This window comes from Carassius gibelio, chromosome A9, assembly GCF_023724105.1.
Source record: "Carassius gibelio isolate Cgi1373 ecotype wild population from Czech Republic chromosome A9, carGib1.2-hapl.c, whole genome shotgun sequence".
In the NCBI taxonomy this organism is placed as follows: domain Eukaryota; kingdom Metazoa; phylum Chordata; class Actinopteri; order Cypriniformes; family Cyprinidae; genus Carassius; species Carassius gibelio.
The window spans coordinates 6,639,990-6,662,828 of record NC_068379.1 but is presented as its reverse complement, the minus strand read 5'-3'; the positions used below and the strand labels follow the sequence as shown (position 1 = coordinate 6,662,828).

The following is a 22,839-nucleotide window of genomic DNA, read 5'->3' as shown; positions in this document are numbered from 1 at the left end:
TTAACACTGGTTCAATAAAAAAAAATATATATATTTTCGTAAATAGACTAAAAAGAGCTTGAAACAATTAAATTCAAGAGATATTAAATAATTATAAATGAGAATAAATATCCACAATATCTATTTGATTGTAAGGATATTATTGTTACTTTCATGCATTAAACTTTGTCTTAGACACTGGAGGAAAAATCTGGTTCCAGAAATAAAACTCAGTTGAGAACCTCTGGTTTAAATGATAAAATATAAATCTCACCCATTTGTTTCAGTTTTCAATTTATTTATATAGAATGTGTAAAACAGCCACTTGGTTGAGCAAAGTGCTGTACAAAACTAAGCAAACATAAAAATCGAAAATTATTTGTAAGCCAAACAAAACAGATATGTTTTTAGGACAGATTTAAAAGTGGACAGCGAAGGGGCAAGTCTAATCTCAAAAAGGTAGGATATTCCACAGATGTGGCCCAATCACTGAGAATACTCGATCCCTTCTATGTTTGAGTCTGAATTTTGTGACTAAAATAAGATTCTGATCACTGGATCTTAAGCATCTGGATGGAGTGTATGGGTACAGAAATTTAGAAAAATAGAGAGGATCATGTATTAAGATTTATATACAAATAAAATATTTTTAAGCCAAGTTGCAGGGGTTGCCATGTAACAAAGCGGTCATTAAATGACACAGGGAAAAGGTTCAGAGAGAAACCAGCCTGAAGATGTGCTTGGCTAAAATTGCCTTGTACATCTGCCTGACAAATGTCCATAAATGAGGAATGAATGTCCAGGAGAGACTGTCGGTCATATACCATGAGTGTGCATCAATTAGGAAGCCAGGCAAACAACCATACAAATAAACAAGAGAGCAGCAGACGGCCAGCCAAACACACAGGCGCCATCTTGGATCAAGAGTTTAACCTCTACATTGCATGCTGTGGTGTTTTTGTAGGCAATCTGTGTCCAGGAACGGTCTGGGTCTTGGATCCATTCAGTGGCTTTGCAGTAGAACGTCCCCTGGTCGGACTGCTGCACTTGAGGCATCTTCAGTCTATAGGTTGTGTCCTCCACCTTATCCATGCTAATAAGACCAGCATGATAGCGATCCTCAAATCCAGCTCCTGGCTTTACTGTCAGATCTTTGTCCAGAGTAATGATTTGTCTGGGGTTTTCATCCTCTTCACCATGGAGAAACCAGGTGACTGACAGATGAGTGTGTTGAAAAGTCTGGCTGGAGACCTGGCACTCAAGCTGAAGAGGATCACCTTCAGACAAGCTCTGAGAGGGAGATCCAGAGTACGATGCCTCCAGGGTGTCCCCAATCACTGTGGATAAAACATTTTCCTTTTAACAACTAGTGGAGGACCAAAATGCATTTTTTCAATGCAGGTACCAACATATAGACAACTTATAGCCGATCACTTTCTTTTGGGATGAATAGAAACATGAACAGATGTTAGTGGATTGATTTATCTTTCAATAATCTCAAAATGGCAAATCATCTCATTAATCACCAAAACTAAATAAATAGCTTACCATTAAGCTTGGTTTCCGCAGCATAATATCCCAAATATGAGCCATCTGTGTTTGGGGTCTCACATTTCAAATCACCAGCATCCTCCTCCAGCAAATTTTTGATCCTCAAAAGAACTGAAGAACCTGACAACATTTGAATCTCAATATCTTTTATTCTTACCCTGTCTGCGAATATGCTGTAGGAAAAGTGTGGGTCACTAGTACTGATCATATTTATATCCGCATTTGACTTCTTGACTTTGAATTGAAAATCCTGCTTAGCTGGGCCTTTAAACCCTGTAACATTACAGGATATTGAGATTGGATATCCTTTCACTCTGTACAGAGGACCTTCTTGGATCAGGACCAGACGCTGACTGCTGCACAGATCTGTGTGGAGAGAGGCATTATTTTAATATTACCTTACCCTAATATTTTACTTTCATTTGTAATCATTTCCCTGAAAATTAAAAGTTGTACTTATTTACTCGCCCTAATGTTGTTTCAACCAATTATGATTTTCTTAAATATTTTTTTTTCCATGCAAAAATAGTGAATGGGGCTGAGGATATCAAAGTCCATAAATGTCTTAAGTGCATGACATGTGTAAGTGCAAATACAATTAAAGCTCATCAGTGAATTTTTTTTTATAGAAAATGTTCTAGTAATGACACATATCTCCAGAACATTTTGAGTGTATTATTACTGCTTTTTATTTTCTGTTGTATTGTATACTGTATTGCGGATGCTTATGATAGAAACAGTAATTAATGTAACCTCACCTATACCATGTTTGGTATCTATGATACCAAATATTATTTGTAATTTGATGATATAAATGTTATTGCTTATTATATGTTGATACCAACGCAACATATCAGATCTATAAGAATTTTATTCGTTTTGCACACTAACATCCAATACAGTTAAATATGCAAAATATAATCGAAGACAAAGGGCCCTATTTTAACGATCTGAAACGCAAGTGTCAAAGCGCGAAGTGCAAGTAAGTTTGTGGGCGGGTCTCGGCGCTGTTGCTATTTTCCCGGCGGGATAAATGGCTCTTGCGCCCGGCGCAAATCTAAAATGGGTTGGTCTGAAGTAGCTTCATTATTCATAGGTGTGGTTTGGGCGTAACGTGAAATAAACCAATCAGAGCGTCATCCAACATTCCCTTTAAAAGCAGGTGCGCAAGTTCCATTATGGATTGCTATTATTATGGAGTATTTACCAGGCGCACGCCAGGAGCGGTTCACAGCCGAGGAGACTGATGTTCTTGTAAGAGCAGTGGAAGACAGAGAAGTTGTGTTGTATGGGGATGGGAGAATAATTAGCCTGAATAATTTGTAAGCTAGATTTATTTTTTTCACATCTTCGTGTCACACCACAATGATTTCCGTCATCTCATGTGTTAATATTTTTTTAGTGTAACAATTTATGATTTGCAAAAATAACTGTTGCATCTGTGTAGATTACATGAGCAAAGTGTATGCGCATTGTGCACGCTATACATTATGGTCAAGCATGCACCCTTAAAATAGCATAATGAACAACGCGCAACGCGCCACTGACTTTAGACTAGGTTTTTTTCTGGTCAGTGGCGCAATTGTTTAATGGAACAGCAAAATAGCACCAGGGATTGTTTGCGCCGGAACACACCTCCTTTTTTGCGCTGAACCGCCCAGGGAGCGCAAGTTCATTCACTAGTTTAGCGACGTGCTTCTGTGGAGGGAAAAGCGCGCTTTGCGCGGGTGCAAAATAGGAATGACACATGCGTCGGTGTACAAAGTCAATTGCGCTGGGTGCAAGATAGGGCCCAAAGAGTCATAAACTTTCCCTCCAAAAGTTTAAGGTACCACTGTCTCAATGGCCCCCTAGAGATGTAACCTCCACAGCAGTTAAACAGCTACTACATCAATGACTCGATCATCTTCTGCTGCTTTTCTGCTTCGTCTTCTGGTTGCTGCTCGTGTGGGACACACCAAGATCCTAAACTACATTTGTGTCTTCACTTTCTGCCTTGGAGAAAACTCGCCCTAAAGACCACTGAGTCAGAATAACATGTTGGAGTTGGTCACTCTTCAAACCACCATAAGAACATGATCACATTTCTAACCCCATCGGACCTTTAAACCATCAAGAATTTCATCTGAGACTGCATCCGGACACTCAATCAATGGCCAAGGCAATGCAAGTATAATGCATTTAACTAAATGAAACAGAAGCAAAGAAAACACCATACAATGTCCCCAAAACGTATACATCAGAGAACATAATTAAAGGATTATATTTCAGATTTTTTATTTGATACAATTCAGTCTTACCCCACTGCAGGAGTCCTTTGAGACACAACAATAGTCGCAGGTGCCACAGTCGGCTACAAATGTTTACCATCCTGATCCTGTCACTTTATCTCTCCTCAGTTCAAGTTAATACAGGTTTCAACAAGAGAGCTGAACACTATGCTTTTTTTCTGAAGTAAGCAGCTGTCACATCAGAAAAAAAAAGAGGAAACCACTGTCATGAATATTGGTTTCATGTCTCTTCACACTTGCTTCAATTTACCTTGAATTTTCATTGTTTATGTGAACAGAACATTGATAGCAACAATGTTTTCTTTTGTTAGTTTTTTTTAAGCAGCATGTGATTAATATTAACCACTGATTGAAAATATGCCATTTTTTGCTATTTATCTTTGTTCAAAGTATAGTGCATAGCCAGGAGAGGAAAACCTGTCTTTGTAAATTGCTTAAATGTAACTGGAATATTACTTATCTCACATTTATGTTTGGAATAAATACTATGCCTCCAATAATAATAATAATAATAATAATAATAATAATAATAATATATAGACGTAACCTACTCAAACTTTCACCATCCCGGCTATCTGCAATGGTTTCATCTTCACTTACTTCCCCTAAACTGTTAGCATCTTTTGATCTACTGATACATTCTGCTCCACTCTTACATCTTGTTTAGACACTGTTTGCTCCTTATCTTCCATGCCAGCCCGTACCACCCCTTCTGTTCCTTGGTTATCTGATGTTCTATGCGAACACCGTTCTAAGCTTATAGCTGCTGAAAGGGTGTGGCACAAATAAAAAAATACTACTGACCTTAATTTGTATCAGTCCCTCCTATCTTCATTCTCTGCTAATGTCTCCACTGCAAAAATGACATACTACCCTAACAAAATTAACAATTTGTCTAACTCACGCATGCTTTTTAAAACATTTTAAAATGACATTGCCACATTTTTCATTAATACAATTAAAAACATCAGTGCACAATTTTCCTCACCACAATCATGCTAATATCACCAGCAAACATACACTCATTTACATCCTTCTCTTCACCCTCTGAGGCAGAAGTCTCCAAACTCATTCTTTTTAATCACCCTACTACTTGCCCGCTTGATCCTATACCATCTCATCTCCTTCAAGCCATTTCTCCTGCAGTTGTACCTGCACTCACTCACATCATCAACACATCCCTTAACACTGGTGTTTTTCTCTCATCAGACAGGCTAGTATAACTCCACTACTTATGAAACCCACCCTAAACCCATCTCTTTTAGAGAACTACAGACCAGTTTCCCTTCTTCCTTTCATTGCAAAAACACTTGAACGAGCTGTGTTCAAACAAGTCTCTACATTTCTTACACACAACAACCTCCTTGACAGCAATCAATCTGGCTTCAGAAGTGGACATTCAACAGAGACTGCCTTGCACTCAGTTGTTGAAGCCCTAAGTCTGGCAAGAGCGGAATCCAAATCTTCAGTACTTATCCTGCTTGATCTGTCCGCTGCTTTTGACACGGTTAACCACCACATCCTCCTATCAACCCCATTGGCAACGGGCATCTCAGGAACCACACTTCAATGGTTTGAGTCTTACCTATCAGATAGGTTCTTCAAAGTTCAAAGTCTACCTCTCATTCTATCCTGATGATCTGACTGTAGCTATTCACATCTCAGCTTGTCTAACAGACATTTCTTGCTGGAGGATGGATCATCACCTTCAACTCAACCTTGCCAAGTTAGGCACATCAACCATTACTCTTTCAAAAACAGCTAGAAGGCTTGGAGTTATGATTGGTGATCAGCTGACTTTCATAGACTACATTGCTAAAACTGTCCGATCCTGCAGATTTGTTTTATTCAACATCAAGAAGATCAAGCCCTTTCTTTCGGAACATGCTGCACAACTCCTTGTTCAAGCTCTTGTTCTGTCCAGGCTAGACTATTGCAATGCTCTCTTGGCAGGTCTTCCAGCCAGTTCTATCAAGCTTTTACAATTAATCCAGAACCCGGCAGCAGGATTAACTTTAATGAGCCAAAAAGAATACACGTCACACCTCTGTTTATCAGTTTGCACTGGCTACCAATAGCTGCTCGCATAAAATTCAAGGCATTGATGTTTGCCTACAAAACTACCACTGGCTCTGCACCCATTTACCTAAATATGTTACTTCAGATTTATGTTCCTCTTTAGAAGCTTGTGTTCTGCAAGTGAACATAGCTTGATTGTGCCATCCCAAAGAAGCACAAAGTCACTTTTACGGACTTTTAAATGAAATGTTCCCTCCTGGTGGAATGACCTGCCCAACTCAATCCGAGCAGCTGAGTCCTTAGCCAAGAATCGGCTTAAAACACATCTCGTCAATCTTTATTTGACCCTCTAACTTTAACACTCACTATTCTAATTCTATTCTTAAAAAAAAAAAAAATCGAACTGCCTTTCTAATCTTTTTGAATTTTATTTTCTTATCATTTATTATGCAATTGTGTGTGTGTGTGTGTGTGTGTGTGTGTATGTATGTATGTTTGTACCTTGTCTATTCTATCTGTTTTCTTTTTATTTATTACATTATTTAAAAGCCCATGCTATGTGTACTGTGTTAACCTAACTGAGACTTGTTACAGCACTTATATATCATTGCTGTTTTTTGGTGTTTTTGATTGCTTTCACGGTCCTCATTTGTAAGTAGCTGTAGATAAAAGCATCTGCTAAATGAATAAATGTAATGTAAATGTAAATATATTCATTTATTTCTAAATTCAACTCAAACTGTGAAACTTAAGTATTAAATAAATTCAATGCACACAGACTGAAGAAGTCCAAGTCTTTGGTTCTTTTAATTGTGATGATTTTGGCTCACATATTATTGGCTCATAACAAAAACCCACCAATTCACGATCTCAACAAATTAGAATATGATGACATGCCAATCAGCTAATCAACTCAAAACACCTGCAAAGGTTTCCTGAGCCTTCAAAATTGGCTCTGACAATCATTGACACCCTTCACAAGGAGTGTAAGTCACAACAATAAGCTGGTTGTCCACAGAGGGCTGTATCCGAGCATGTTAACAGAGAGTTGACTAAAACGAAAAAGTGTGGAAGAAAAAGATGCAAAACAAACTGAGAGAACCACAGCCTTCTGAGGATTGTCAAGCAAAGTAGATTTAAGAATTTGAGTGAACTTCACAAGGAATGCACTGAGGTTGGGGTCAAGGCATCGAGAACAACCACACACAGAAGTGTCAAAGAATTTGGCTACAGTCATCATATTATTCTTGTTAAACCAATCTTGTACCACAGACAATGTCAGAGGCATCTCTCCGCTTGCAGATTTCCAGTAAAACCATGTTCTCTCGGAGAGAGTGCGCACACTTAAAACGTGCTTCCTTTCGCTCAACCTTTGTCCTGTGCACAACTTTCTCTATGCTCATGCGCTAGATATTATTTTCGCACATTTCTGTTTCTAGCCTTTTCTGTTCACATATTTTACCGCTTGCAGTGTGAACGCTCTGATCCATTAACCTGGACTCAAAAAAAAGTTTCAAGGCCTAGTTTCAAGTCATGTAAACTCTTCTATCTGATTACCAAGTTCAGTTTAAGACAAAGCTCTGATTCCCTGAATTCTGATTCCCACACCTGATGGATTTGAATGCGAGTTTGCAGTCCGTTGTGGAGGATTGCACTTGACCTGGTCACCTGACACACCATTGACACCCTGACTTGAAGAAAATATTTATTGAGGAGGAGGACAACCTCTATGTTGCTGTTTGCTAATTGCTATGGTTGTTTCATGTGAGGCAAAGATTGCTGGAGAAGAGGTATTTAAAAAGAGGTATTCTTCTGGCCTTCAGACAACCAGCTGCCAGTCCTTGCACCATATCATCAGAGAAGAGATGTTACTGAAAGTGTTTACTGGAAGATGAATGCTTGTGATTAAAGATTACAATGGCACATGACCTTAAAAGAGATTATGTACTGTACATTGATGAATCATTTATAATACATACTTCAGCATTCCATAAAATAATAGTCCATTTTGATTTCAAGGTGTTTTAGAATAAATTGTGAAAAATAGTTTAGAACTAATAATTTTTTTGTGTGTTAATGTATTAGTTTAAAAGGAAGACAACAGTGTCAATAAAGAACCTGATTAATTATTTATTTATTCACCGTCACAGCTGCAACCCATCAGGACTGGTGCTTATAAGCTGGACTATCACATCAGTTCAATGCGAAGTCTTGATTTGCTGTGTCAGATAACCCAGTTTTAATGCCACCTAATGAACTAAATTAACCCATGCAGATTAATGCTTAGCATCTGTCTGTTGAAGAAACGCATCTCCAATTGGCTATGCATGTACTGTGGCTTACGTGACCATCAACGAAACAACTGCCCCACTCGTGCATCTACTTCCTCACAACGTTCGGTGAGTACCCCTTTCACTTCCATTTGTGATATACAGTGTGTAACCATTCCAGTTGAATTATGGATAGACTAAAAACAAGTTACAACCACTGCATTACTCGACTCTGGGGCTGCTGGTAATTTCATTTCTGAAGAATTTGCAAAGAAATATGACATTCAACTGATTTCATGCTCTACCTCTCTCTCAGTGGAAACAATAGATGGTCGACCGCTGGGTTCTGGATCCATTACTCACCTCACTCCCAAACTATTGATGGCGGCTGGTTTACTTCGCAAAGAGAGGATTCAATTCTACATTCTACCTACATCTCACACTCCCGTGATTCTGGGATTACCCTGGTCATGTATGCATGATCCACAAATTTCCTGGAGAGAGGGCCAAAATTTAAAATGGAGCAATCGTTGTCAACAGAACTGTCTTTCTCCGGTCAATCCCATTCCTGTCTGTTCCGTGTCACTCACTCCAACACGAGATTCCATTCCCAACCTACCAGAGGAGTATGCTGATCTCACAGAGGTGTTCAGTAAAGAACAGGCCAACACCTTACCTCCTCACCGTAAATATGACTGTGCCATCGATCTTCTGCCCAGGCATTCTCCTCCAAAGGGCCGCTTCTTCCTATTGTCTGAACCTGAATCCAAAGCCATGATGAACCCTCTACATCCCCTGCTTCATCTGGGTTCTTTTTCGTGAAGAAGGATAGTGGTCTCCATCCTTGCATTGACTATGGTGGATTAAATGAGATAACTGTTTAAGTTTATATTGATGATATACTAATCTACTCCAACACACTTCAAGAACATGTACAACACGTCAGAGCAGTTCTCCAACGTCTCATCAAGTACCAATTATACGCCAAAGCTGACAAATGCGAGTTCCACACAACCTCCACCACATTCTTGGGGTACATTATCAGTCCCGGAGGGGTGGCCATGGACGAGAAGAAGGTCAACGCCGTTCTTAACCCGCAACCCTTCTACGATACAACGATTTCTAGGATTTGCTAACTTCTACAGAAGATTCATCAGAAACTTCAGTACTGTTGTCGCTCCACTTACTTCAATGGTCAAAAGAGGAACTCATCGACTACAATGGTCCGAACCCACTCATGAAGCGTTTCAAACATTGAAACAACGATTCAGCAACTCACCCATCCTCTGCCACCCTGACCCCTCATTACCTTTTGTTGTAAAGGTTGACGCTTCCAACAATGGTATCGGAGCTATCCTGTCCCAGAGTCCAGACCCAGCTGCTAAGCTTCATCCCTGTGCCTTTTACTCAAGAAAACTCAACTCAGCGGAGTGCAATTACAGTGTCCAGGAACTCCTTGCCATGAAGGCAGCGTTCGAGGAGTGGAGGCACTGGCTAGAGGGCTCCACTCATCCGTTTACAGTACTGACAGACCATAAGAACTTGGAATATCTATGCACCGCCGAACGCCTTCACCCTCGCCAAGCTAGATGGTCCTTGTTCTTTACCCGATTCGACTTCTCTGTGACTTCTCGACCAGGTTCCAAGAACACCAAGGCGGATGCCCTCTCACGTCAGTTCGAGGAGGAGGACATCCCAATAGATCCAGAACCCATTTTACCTTTCCATGTAGTCGTTGCCCCCATTCAATGGGACATTATGACCCTGCTTCAGCAGTACAGAGAACAAAGCGAAACCCCAGCAACCTGTCCAGCTGACAAAATCTTCATCCCTGAACATCTCCAAGATCAAGTCATCAGTCAAGTTCACTGCCATCCATCATCCAGACACCCAGTTATCACAGCAACCATCCATCAACTGGAGAACTGCTTCTGGTGGGAATCATGACACAAAGACACAACCAATTACGTACATCAATGCAACAACTGTAACATAAACAAATCATCCAAACAATCACCCGCCGGTCTCCTTCAACCACTCCCCATTCCACACCGACCATGGTCTCACATTGCCATATACTTCATTATGGATCTTCCCAATTCACAAGGCTACACTACCATACTTACCATCATCGACCGATTTTCCAAGGCTTGCAGACTCATTCCACTCCCCAAACTACTGAACTACCTTCAGTTATATGGCTTACCGGAAGACATCGTGTCAGGCCGAGGACACCTCTCAATAATGGTCAGCCTTCTTCAAAGCCCTGAACGCCAATGTCAGCCTCACCTCTGGTTATCATCCCCAAGCCAACGGACAAGTAGAGAGACTTAACCAAAAATTGAACCGCTTCCTCAGAACCTACTGTAATCAGAATCAGGATGATTGGGCCCAATACTTATTGTGGGCAGAATATGCTCAGAACTCCCTTCTCAAACCCTCAACTGGTCTGAATCCTTTTAAATGTGTCCTGGGTTTCCAACCACCAATGTTCCCATGTTCAGGGGAACCAACAGAGTGAGGTTTGGAATCAGGCTCATGTTCACCTTCAACACGCTGTTCGAAGGCAAAGAGAGCAAGTGGATCGCAGAAGGCACCTAGGTCCCAACTACCAGCCGGGTCAGTGGGTGTGTGCAGTCGACACGGGATCTCCGTCTCGTCTCCGTCTCATGCCGCAAACTGAGTCCAAGATACGTGGGTCCATTCCAAATCACCAGACAAATAACCCCAGTTTCCTTCCGTTTAGCACTTCCTAACACATACCGTATTTCTCCTACTTTTCATGTGTCCTTGCTCAAGCCCGCTGCTGGTCCCAGAGATGAGGAGAGGAGAGGTCCCGTGAACAGGACCCTCAACCCATCACCATTGAGGGCGAGGAGGCTTACCAAGTCCAGGAATTACTCGATTCCAGACGTCGGGGAAGAATACTGCAGTACCTGGTCGACTGGGAGGGGTACGGTCCAGAGGAACGCTCTTGGGTAAACTCTGAGGATATTCTAGATCCCAATCTCATCGAGGAATTTCATCATTTACATCCCGAAGGACCGGCCCCTCGACCCCGTGGTAGACCCCGACGTCGTTTGAATCCTGGCTCCAGGAGTCGCTCGCAGGGGGGGCTCTGTCACCTAAATACTAACACACACGCATCCACCCACTCATTTACACTGATTACACTACATCACCATTAAGCCCCGTCCTTGGACTCTGGTCACCATCACAGGTGCAACCCATCAGGACTGGTGCTTACACTCTAAAAATGGCTGGGTTATTTTTTAACTCAAAATGCTGGGTTGAGTCTGTTGGGTCATTTTGTTGGGTTTTATTTTATTTCTTTTTAAACACGTTTGGGTAGTTTCAATTTACCAGGAGTTGGGTTAAACCTGCTGGGATGCGTCACTGGGTTGTTTCAGGTCAGCGCTGGGTTATTTAACGTGCCTTGAAGATGTTTAAATCGCTCCCTAACTGTCATTTTGGAAGAACAACGGGGCAAAGCCACGGCTTTCAACTGTTTTAAGGTAAGTTTATTTAATGTTTTCATTAATAATTATTTTAAATTGGCAGAATTATAACTTTTTTCGTGGCAACAATACTGTTAAACATCTACAGGCCAACATTATTTACGTTAAATGATAAACTGTTTACCTCAAACGGCCAACCTACGTTGCGTGACTTGCATAATCGTGTTAAGGTTTCTGAGACAACAGATTAATAGTTTTATTAAGTTTCAGACAGTGACGGATGTCTGAAATATGCGAATACCTGTGAAAATAGAGGAAAAAGTCGTTTCTGACACTGAAAAGCGAATTTAACATTTAAGTGAGTCAAATTAGTTCAAAAACTGAATACGACTTTCTGCTCTAATTTAAACGCCTGCAGTTGTCCATATTGACATGTAAATCATAGAAATTACATACAATATAGTCGGACTGCAGGTCTAAAAGAACCAACGATCCAGTTCAAATAAACCGGTTCAGTAATCCTCGAACAAAGTGATTCCCGGAAAATAATCTACGTCTCAGGGCATTTCAAATTGCACGCACGCACAGCGATTGACGTAGGCCGCGTTAGCAAGGTGATTTGATGCTTTTCTGGTTTATAAAGTCTTTTTACATACAAATTATAATTCAAAATGTGTTTTTTCCTGTCAGAAAAGCACATGGATACATTTGTGTGAGAAAAGCTCGTCGAGTGCAGTCTTATTGAGGCGTCTAACGGTAAGTTCGTGTTTATTATACATTTTACATAATCAACTAACGTTAACCCTGACGTAACTTAAACGCACATATGTTTGTATTCCGTGCTATAGTTAAAGCTAACTTTGTGTTCAGAATGTATCTAATTTAGCAGTAAACATCATATACCAATTTTCCAGATCGTGTTTTTGACTTGTCCTTATCACTTTGGTACATAAGTGTTTATATATGGACTGTTTTAAAGCTGCGAAGTAACCCAGTACCTGCGTGACTTGTCATAGAAATGTCTGTGTGCGCGCATTCAGTGTGATCGCCCTTATCTGTGTCAGTGACTGTGTGTGTTTGATATAGCCAGCATATTAACATAAAACTGTGATTTATAATGACTGGAACCTCCCATTGATTAGACAGTTTGAAAGCACACCTTTCAGCCAATCACTATATCATATTCTGCTTCTGTAGACAAACTCTTAGGTGAATTGAACAAATAATCATGATGGGTAAATTTCATGATTAACTTCACACAGTTAATTGAACTGAATCACTGTTATTAAAACAATTTGTATTTTTTTTTTTTTTACTTTATTTTAAAAGTTGGAACAAACATGGAATTCCTTAACCGAGCAGTGTCCACAAAACCCCATCCAATTGTTGTGGCGATTTAAAAATGCCAGCAGATCTCTCAGGCATTGATCATAATCAATGGACAGGTAAGGATATTCTGGACTATTTTCAAAAGGAATTGCAAATTGTATATTTAATTGAATTTTTCCACATGTGGATGCATATATTGTGACATAGTCCAAACGCAATTGAAAAGCATTTGAATTTCAGATGCTTTACACAGAAAGCTGTCAATTTGTGTCAAGCGTGGGACTATACTATGGGGCGTGTTTTTTATTGGGATATATTCTGTGGTTTTTACCCCAAATGTCTAACTTTATGCACTCTGATGCACGTCAGCAAAACAACATTGCAGTTCTACTCTTATTTACCTATATGCATCTTACCCTATATTTTATTCCTCAGGTAAAAAGCATTTGGTTAATGGTGAATATTGACCAATAGTACCATGTGGTTCTAACTGTTAGCAAGGGATAGTAGCTGCATTTGGGGTAAAAATGACAGAATTATTTATTGTGTGAGGTGCCAAGAGTATAAGGAGATCCGGGTTGCACTGTCTGTTCTTTAACACGCATCTCTCAGAGCGGCAGCTGCCTTTAGTAGTGCCTTAACCTCCATTGTTCAAAGCATTTGGCACAATTGTCTTTTAGTGACATCACCTCCCAATACAAACACTCTCCATAGTATGGTCAAACCTCTGGCAAAAATCGACAGTTTTCCATGTGAGGCTAAAGTAAATTGCTAAACAAATTGCGATTCCATTTGAGTTTTGGCAGGTAACGTGCAACACAGTGAAAAAACAGACATGGTAATTAGTAACACCTCATGTACTTGTTCTTATGTTGCATCTATGCTAACATTAGTCTGTTTCTCTCTTATTCCGAGGTCACCGTAGCCACCCGTATCCAGTACGTATCCAGACCAGATGGTGGATCAGCACCTAGAAAGGACCACTACAGCTCTGAGAGACAGAGGAGACCAGGACAACTAGAGCCCCAGATACAGATCCCCTGTAAAGACCTTGTCTCAGAGGAGCACCAGGACAAGACCACAGGAAACAGATGATTCTTCTGCACAATCTGACTTTGCTGCAGCGTGGAATTGAACTACTGGTTTCATCTGGTCCGAGGAGAACTGGCCCCCCAACTGAGTCTGGTTTCTCCCAAGGTTTTTTTCTCCATTTTGTCACTGATGGAGTTTTGGTTCCTTGGTTTTCCTTAGTTTGGGACAATTAATATCAAGCGATATCATCGACTTGATTGCAGAGAGGGATGATACATCACTGAATCAATGATGAACTGACTTTAACTGAAAACTGAGTGTTTACTGTTGTCCCTTTGCATTATTACACACTATTTTCCTATTTAATACTGTAAAGCTGCTATGATGCAGTATTTGATCAAAATGACAGGCTTATTACTCATAATAAATGGAAAATACAGCTGCAAACGGACTTTGCTTTTCCATTTGAAATTTGGCAGTCACTGTGCATTCATGAAAACTGAAAAGGTAATTTTTGTTCAGTGTTTTTGAAAGTGTTTTTGTTCAAGATTTGCAATTGTGTTTGGATTTTGTCACAATTTGTCACATGTGGAAAACGCAATTGAAAATATAATTTGCAATTCCTTTTGAAAATTGTCCTTCCGTTGACAGGCTCTAGAGCAGAGTACACTGCTCTCAGGTGTAGATCTTTGCTTCAAGTGTTTGACAATAGTACACCCAAAAATGAAAATTTTTTCAATAATTATTCACCCTGGTCTTAAAGCTCTCGAATATCATCGAAAATATTAACTTGTGTTCTGAAGATGAATGAAGGTGTTACGGGTTTGTAACGACATGAAGTTGAGTAATAAATGACAGCATTTTCATTTTTGGGTGAACTATATGTTGAACTACCCTAAGCAGTGAACATCTACCTACATAGGAGTCTTGATATAAATTTAAGGACATCTTTAAATGATTTTACATTTAAATTTAAAGAATGTTAATTGTCAATGTCATTTCACTGTGTATTTAAATAGCTAAACATGTCAAAATGTAATAGTTAAACAGCTAGACAGGTCATTCAGAAATAATTTTCTTATTTATTGCAAATGTGATTCTGTGATTTTTATTTATTTATTTTGCATTTGCTGAAAAAAAAAAAAAAAGGGAAATTCCATGTTGTTTGTCATTGGTACAAATTTTTGAATGTCAGATGGCATTAAACATATTTTTTAACAGTCTAAATAACCTGTATTCTTCATTATTTATTAATCCATGATTGCTTTGTAAAGCAAAAGTGAAATTATGAGAATAACCCAGAAAGAATAACCCAGAATCATAAAAATGCAAACCCACAAATGGTAAAAATGACTCTAACTTGGGTTTTCCAAATAACCCATCATGCTGGGTTAAAATGTGTAAACCAGCATGCTGGGTTACTTGAGCCCAGCACGTGTTCTGTCAAATATTTACCCAGCGCTGGGTTGCCAATTGGGTTATTTTTAACCCAGCCATTTTTAGAGTGTATAAGCTGAACTATCACATCAGTTCAATGCGAAGTCTTGATTTGCTGTCTGTCATTTCTGAGCGTTATTACCCAGTTTTGTATTCCTGTTGCTGATCTTGTCTGTTATCGTCTATGTACCTCCACTGCCTACCTACCGACCCTTGCCTGTTTACTAGACATTGATTCTCTGCCTGTGACCCTGACATTCTGCCTGTTCCCTCTATTAAGAAACTCGTAGTCGTACAGGCAAAGGTCAGTAACAGCAGTTTCAACAACGCAGGAAGAGCAGAGATGTAAAAAGCCTGCACATGGATCCCACTTCGAGTTCTGGTTCATTACAGTCAGAGTGGGATATGTCAAAGATAAATCTGAGAGCTCCACGGCAGAGAAGTTCCCAGTTACAGAAAGTAAAAAAAAAAAAAAGCGGTAGTTAACAAACTTGAATTACATTTGCCTCATGAATGATCTTACATCAGAAAAAAGCTGATATTTCATTCTCTAAATATAAAACATTAAGGGTGGATGGTGCCATCTGCTTGTCTGTGGTTATTTTAAGTTGTACTAGTATTTAAAAAATACTTCTGAGAAAGCAGTACATGCTGAATCAACCATGTTAAGTAGAAACCACAGAGGGCTAGACGACTCTCCACAGCACACTAAATATTAAAACGGAGTCAAAAACTCACAAACCACTAATGTTCTCTGTCATTTCAACTCCACAGAAAAATAATTTAAAGCTAGCATGTTAATCAGCATCTTTACATTTTATACTTTGTAGTTCAGGTATTCAAAACTATATCTAAATGATATGATACTGTGAAATCAAAACGTCTCCGCCTGTACACTCATGTGTAGACACAGAAAATGTGTGAAGCTACAGAGGAAGAACAAACCTTCAGTATAACCACAATGTAAATGAGAATATAAATACAACAGAAAAGGAAATGCTTTCCTTAACTGCTACACAGTCACACTCATGGGCCTTTTATTATTATTATTTTTCATAATTGAGTGGGCAGGGTGATTTTTACATCTTATAGCAAAAACTCTAGTCTGCCGCATCCAGTTCTCAAGTCTTATGGTCAAGTCAAGTCTAGTCTTATTTTCTGTAGGGTTTTTATAGCATTATTTCAGTGACTGAAATAATGCTATAATTATTACATACATTTTTACATTTCATGTAAACATTATTTTTTCACTAGCCTTTGTAGCTCGTTACATTATAATCCCACAATTTGAAAATACTAAGAATATCAAAATCTACTGCGGGCGGCAGATCGATTTCTTATTTAGGGCATAAACTCTAGAAATACCTACCTAATATTGTTCGGGAGGCATACACACTCTTGCAGTTTAAATCTAGATTAGAGACCCATCTCTTTAACCTGGCTTACACATAACATACTAATGTGCTTCTAATATCCAAATCCATTAAAGGATTTTTAGGCTGCATTAATTATGTAAACCAGAACCGGGAACTCTTCCCATAACACCCGATGTACTTGCTACATCATTAGAAGAATGGCATCTACGCTAATATTAGTCTGTTTCTCTCTTATTCCGAGGTCACCGTAGCCACCAGAACCAGTCTATATCCAGATCAGAAGGTCACTGCAGTCACCCGGATCCAGTATGTATCCAGCCCAGATGGTGGATCAGCACCTAGAAAGGACCTCTACTGCCCTGAAAGACAGCGGAGACCAGGACAACTAGAGCCCCAGATACAGATCCCCTGTAAATACCTTGTCTCAGAGGAGCACCAGGACAAGACCACAGGAAACAGATGATTCTTCTGCACAATCTGACTTTGCTGCAGCCTGGAATTGAACTACTGGTTTTGTCTGTTCAGAAGAGAACTGGCTCCCCGACTGAGCCTGGTTTCTCCCAAGGTTTCTTTCTCCATTCTGTCACCGATGGAGTTCCTTGCCGCTGTCGCCTCTGGTTTGCTTAGTTGGGGACACTTCATTTACAGCGATATCATTGACTTGATTGCAAATGATTGCGCAGATACTATTTAAACTGAGCTGGATGGTGACATAACTGAATTTAATGATGAACTGCCTTTAGCTGTCATTTTGCATTATTGACACACTGTTTTCCTAATTAATGTTGTTCGGTTGCTTTGACGCAATCTTTTTTTTTGTTTAAAGTGCTATATAAATAAAGGAGACTTGAATTGACTTACATCACATATATTTTGTGTCCACAAAAACATTTACATTTATGTTGCTTACATATTATCGTAGCCCTGTAGTTAGTGTTGAATACAGTGTTATAAGACTTAAGCCATTAATATGTTCATAAGATACTGAATAAAAAAGAAATGTCAGGGCATGTAAACACTTCTCCAGGGTCCCAGACCCTCTCAGACCCCATATATTCAACAAATTCATTTAGATCCAGTGGGCACAACAGTGCAATCCCATTCAATGTATAGAGGACTGCGGACATCAGATCTACACTTCCTCTCCTTTCATTAGTAGAATGGTTTACATAGTTGCCATGGCTAGCATGGAGCATTATCAATCAATAACACCAGACCCACCTTTGCCCTTGATCAAATCTAATGCTGCTTTGCCGGAGCTGTTCTTACCCATTCAAGCGCAGCCAACAGTGCATTTTTGGTCTGGGTTTAAATCAAAGCCAATGATGTACAAGACAAGAAAACAGCCTTCTCAGACTGTCCAGTGTGTTAAAGGCACAGCAAACCCACTGGTTCGAATGAAGGACAGAGATGAATGCCTAAACATGCAAATGAAACCACCTCAGTATAACGGCAAGACTCAGTGCCAACGGTCAAGACCTCTCAAGTCAAGACTGTTTATTTGACTTTTGGGAGTTTAAAAATGCGTTAAGAATTAGTTCAGATGCTCTAGAAATAAATTTTGCCTGACATCACACAAAAAGATGACTACGAACCTTCATAAGCATTCACAAAAGCAGACAGGAAATCCAATGTTGGGAGCTGTCGAGTGAGATACAATGAAGTAATTTAGTATCGAACATTAATGCTTTAGGAGGACAGGAGGTAGAGCAAATATCAAAAGAAAATGTAAACATGTAGGACAGTTTAGATTACTCAATATCTTCTGAACAAAACTTAAGAGAGGAAACAGAGGAAATAAAGCTTAAATCAAACACTTTACAAATTAAAGTTTCAAATATCAGTATTTGTGTAATTGACAAAAACAAATACAGCATTAATAAATAGTTGCATGAGAGAACTTCAAAGTTCAAAGTTGTCTGTATATAAACAAGGATCTTCCACTATTCTAATACTCTTCAGAAGATGAACCTCATAAGCTATGAGTCACTAATAATAATAATAAAAAACAAGGTTAATATTGAAATGTCAATTTTATATTTTTAAAAAGTTAAATAATATATAAGTTTAATAATAATAATAATAAAAGACAAGCATTTCCCAGGGATTCTCGTCAAATTTGGAATAAACAGAAATCTCAAGTCAGCAATGTTATACTTTTTTATTTATTTATTGAGAAATATATTTTTTGTTTGTTTTCCATTAAGAACTAGAGTGAGTCAGTCATTGAATAACAAAACAAATACATACATTGCCTCTTAAAAAAAAGAGAGATGGTAAAAGCACATAAAATTTCACACAGCTAAAAAATAAAATAACAATTTTTTAAAAAGAAAAACATCCAGTTATTAATATACAAAAATGAACTAAAGTAAAACATGAAATTCTTTTTGACATTTGTCTATAAATGTGGCTCTGTATTGCTCTCTCACTCTGAGTGAAACCACCTCTCGCACACACCAACTGCTTCCTTTCTCAGAAAACACTTATCTGCCCACATTGTGAATAAAGAGCATTTGTACTAACGGATCTACTACAATCATGTCAGAGCTGGTTTCACAACAGACATCTGGAGACAATGTGACAAAAAAAGCCTCTGGGATGGCAATGGTTTAAAAGGTCAGTCTAAAACTGGATTTTCTGTCACACTCATAACTGACAGGTTCTTGGCTCTTTCATAAGAGGCCTTCCTATTAATTGCTATAAAATAATTATCATCAAATGTTTAAAGTGTACCATTGCTGGTTTGGCCATTGTGCAGTCTCAAGTTTGTACTAAAGAAAATATTTAATTCCTAGTGCTCTCATCCTATCAGCAGTCAGGATGTGTACAGGATAAAAAATAAAAAATATTGGATGTGGCCATCAGCGCTCTATTCCTGAGAATAATAAGTGTATTGCTCCCAAGGAGGAACATGGAGCACTCAACTAGAGTGGCTCAATCCTCAGAGTGCATATAAACAGGTTCTCCATCTCTCGTTAAGCAATGTGCATATTCACATTGTGTCCCAAAGCATAATATGTCAAGTCGGTTGAAGTAGATTTGGGCAGGGTCACAGTGGTGCAAAGGGGGACTTGTTTAATCCATCTCCAGGTCCATAAGATTTTTGCGGGGACGGGGTACGTGCATGGGGTTCCTGGAGAAACAGCATGGGCGACAGCAAGACCCAGCAGCACTGAGAGAATACCAGCGATCACAGCAGCAGTCAAACCATATCCCACGGGCATCTTCAAAGATTCCCACACTGTAGAGTAACAAACAGGATCATTACTGTCAATCACAACATTTCATAACAACACCACATATGAGAAAAATAAAAGCTATGGAAGCAGAGTTTGGGAGGAGCAACTGAGGATGTTTTTGTCTTTGAGAACAACAAGTCATTAGTTCCTCTAAATATGTGGTATTACTATAAACTGACAGATTATGAATGCATTTACCTCCCAAAAACAAATTTATTTTGATGCAAGGCAGGGGTGTCCAGACCTGCTCTAGGAAAGCCAGTGTGGAGCTTAGCTCTAACACACCTGCCTGGAACTTATAGTAAGACTTTTTTGTTTTAAGATTCCCAAGAACCTTGATTAGCTGGTTCAGGTGTGTTTAAATGGCTAGGTCACCCAAAAATAAACATGTCATTAATTACTTACCCTCATGTAGATGTAGTATGAGCACGCGGACGCACTTCCGGAAAAATCTGCCAAAAAAAGGCCAAAGACCAGCAGATTACCAATCGCGTATTTTAAGCAAAAACGGTCCGGTTTCCGATTGATGGCGGGTCAACCGATGCATCCCTAATATTTTTATGAAAATGCAAGAGATTTCTGAACCTCCATAAAGGCTGCAATGCAACTGAAATGTTCCCAGAGTCATAGTAAGGACATTAGTAAAACAGTTTATGTGACATCAATGCTTCAACCTCACTTTTACAAAGCTACAAGAATACGTTTTTGTGCAAAGAAAACAAAAATAGCGACTTTATTGAACAATTCTTCTCCAAATCACATATGCCGCCATTATGGACAGTAACAAGACGCATTAACATTGCTTTCCTCTGCGTGTAATTCTAGGTCAGCAGCACCATGCGCATTAATTCTTTACGTGCTGTTGATAATGGTGGAAGATGCGATTTGGAGAAGAATTGTTGAATTAAGTCGCTGTTTTGGTTTTTTTTTGCACAAAAAAGTAGTCTTGTAGCTTTGTAAAATTATGGTTGAACCACTGATGTCACGTGGACTGTTTTACTGATGTCGTTACTATGTTTCTGGGTCTGGGAACATTGCAGTTCTGTTGCTTACCGTACAGGGTCCAGATGTGTGTACCATTTTCCACTGTAATGTTTGTTAGAATCCCATCTTGACTGCTTGCCTGGATTTCCCATAAGAAGATGAATGATTGACTTTTTTTCCATGTAATTTAAAAAAAAAAAAAAAGGCTAAATTTTGTTGTTTTCATCTTCAGACTAATGACATTGAAGTATCCAATTGAAGACCCTAGCAGTATGGAGTATATGGTGAGTTTTTTTTTTTTTCAAGGTTAATAAATGATTTGTTAAAGTTAATACACAAGAATTTGAGTTCTCCATCCTTTTAAATTCTTCTAGGACACAGACGTTGCCAGCAGTCAGGAGGTGATCCAGAAGACTCGTGGGAATCTGTTTGAAGCTGCATCATTGAAGACAGTCCAGCAGAAGTAGTTCTTCAGGACCTATAGCAGTTCACAGTCTGCAAAACCATGTTTCTGGGACTGATATATGGACTGAACTTGAGCAACCCTCCTGTACTCAGGTACACGTTTGGAATACTGAAGAAGTTATTTCTGGAGCCAGTTCCTGTTCCTGGAATAAGTTTTGATTGGTTACCCACGAATGCCAGTTAGAAAATCAGTAGTTTCATATTTCCCCTATTTTGTGTAATTTTGTAACATGGTTTAAACTGTATTTAACTGTGTGTAATTATTTATTGCTTGTTTAACAAATACACTTTGATCATTTGTGACATCTTGTCTTTTGTCTCATTACAAGACAAATCACACAAAAAATGCTTTGTTGAAGGGGGTAACTTTAAAAAGAAAATATTTAGTTAAAGTAACTAGAACTAATTGTGTGGAACCACTGTCCATAATTGAAATGAGTAATTTGAAACAAACCTCCTTATGTTGATAGAGTGAAACAAATTTGGCTAGACTGTAATAAACCAAAACATGTTCAGTTAACTTAACCGGTTTAAGTTGAAGCAAAGTGAATAAATGTACTTGGTTGGACATTACTATTTCACATAGATTCTACCTCATTCAATTGTGTTGTCACAACACAAGGAGTTTGCATAGATTCAAAAAATTCCATTAATGTTATCAAAACACAATTTGGTTTGATAATTTGGGAGAAGACTTAAAAAATAAAGCAGCATGTTGCACTTAACATAATTCTATTACCATCGGCAAACAAGAAAAAAAAAAGAAAGGCAGCAAGGAGGCACAACTGTTAGTGTAACAGTTGTAATGTTTCACAATTAGCCATCAGAATGAGAGACAGAGGAATGCCTCAAAATGAGGCCTCGAGACTTTAAAATCACTTTAAAAGAAACACATTCTCTTATAACAAAGCCAAATTAACTCTCAAGATGTGTTCTTTCCCCAGTTAAACTCCATGCATACAAAACATTATATAAAGGAATAAGACATTTTACGTCACTGTAAAGTCTTAACGTTGATAAATAAAATGTGTTAGTTATCCTGTGGTGAGACTGACATCTTAAATGTACATGAAATGTAGCATTAGCAAAATTAGGGGATGTTTCAACAATCTTGTTGTGTTTGCTGTTCAACTATTTTATGTTTTGGAGAACTGGCTAATTGGAATGAATTTGTGCGATCTCATTTAGTATGTTTTCTAACTATTCACATCAGTAACTCATTTAAAGTGCCACCTGTGAAAATAGTTATGTTTACCCGTAAAACCGGGTTGTATGTTTTTGGTCGCCGTGATTTTGCCAAGTACGACATGTTCCTGGATCAACATCTTTTGTTGATCCTGGATCAACATTATTATTAAAAATATAGATTTAACCCAATCCCTACCCCTACCCATAATTTATTCCTA

The 22,839-nt window shown here is 38.8% G+C and overlaps 1 protein-coding gene across 1 annotated transcript in view; it reads right to left on the bottom strand.

Moving 5' to 3' along the window:
- The window catches only part of LOC128019537 (immunoglobulin superfamily member 2-like), a 119,173-nt gene continuing 96,334 nt past the window's right edge, over positions 1 to 22,839 (bottom strand). The window contains exon 3 of the mRNA XM_052605583.1: positions 1 to 1,316. Coding sequence (XP_052461543.1) covers positions 820 to 1,316 — 497 coding nt within the window. The 3' untranslated portion in view covers positions 1 to 819. The remainder of the gene's footprint in view (positions 1,317 to 22,839) is intronic.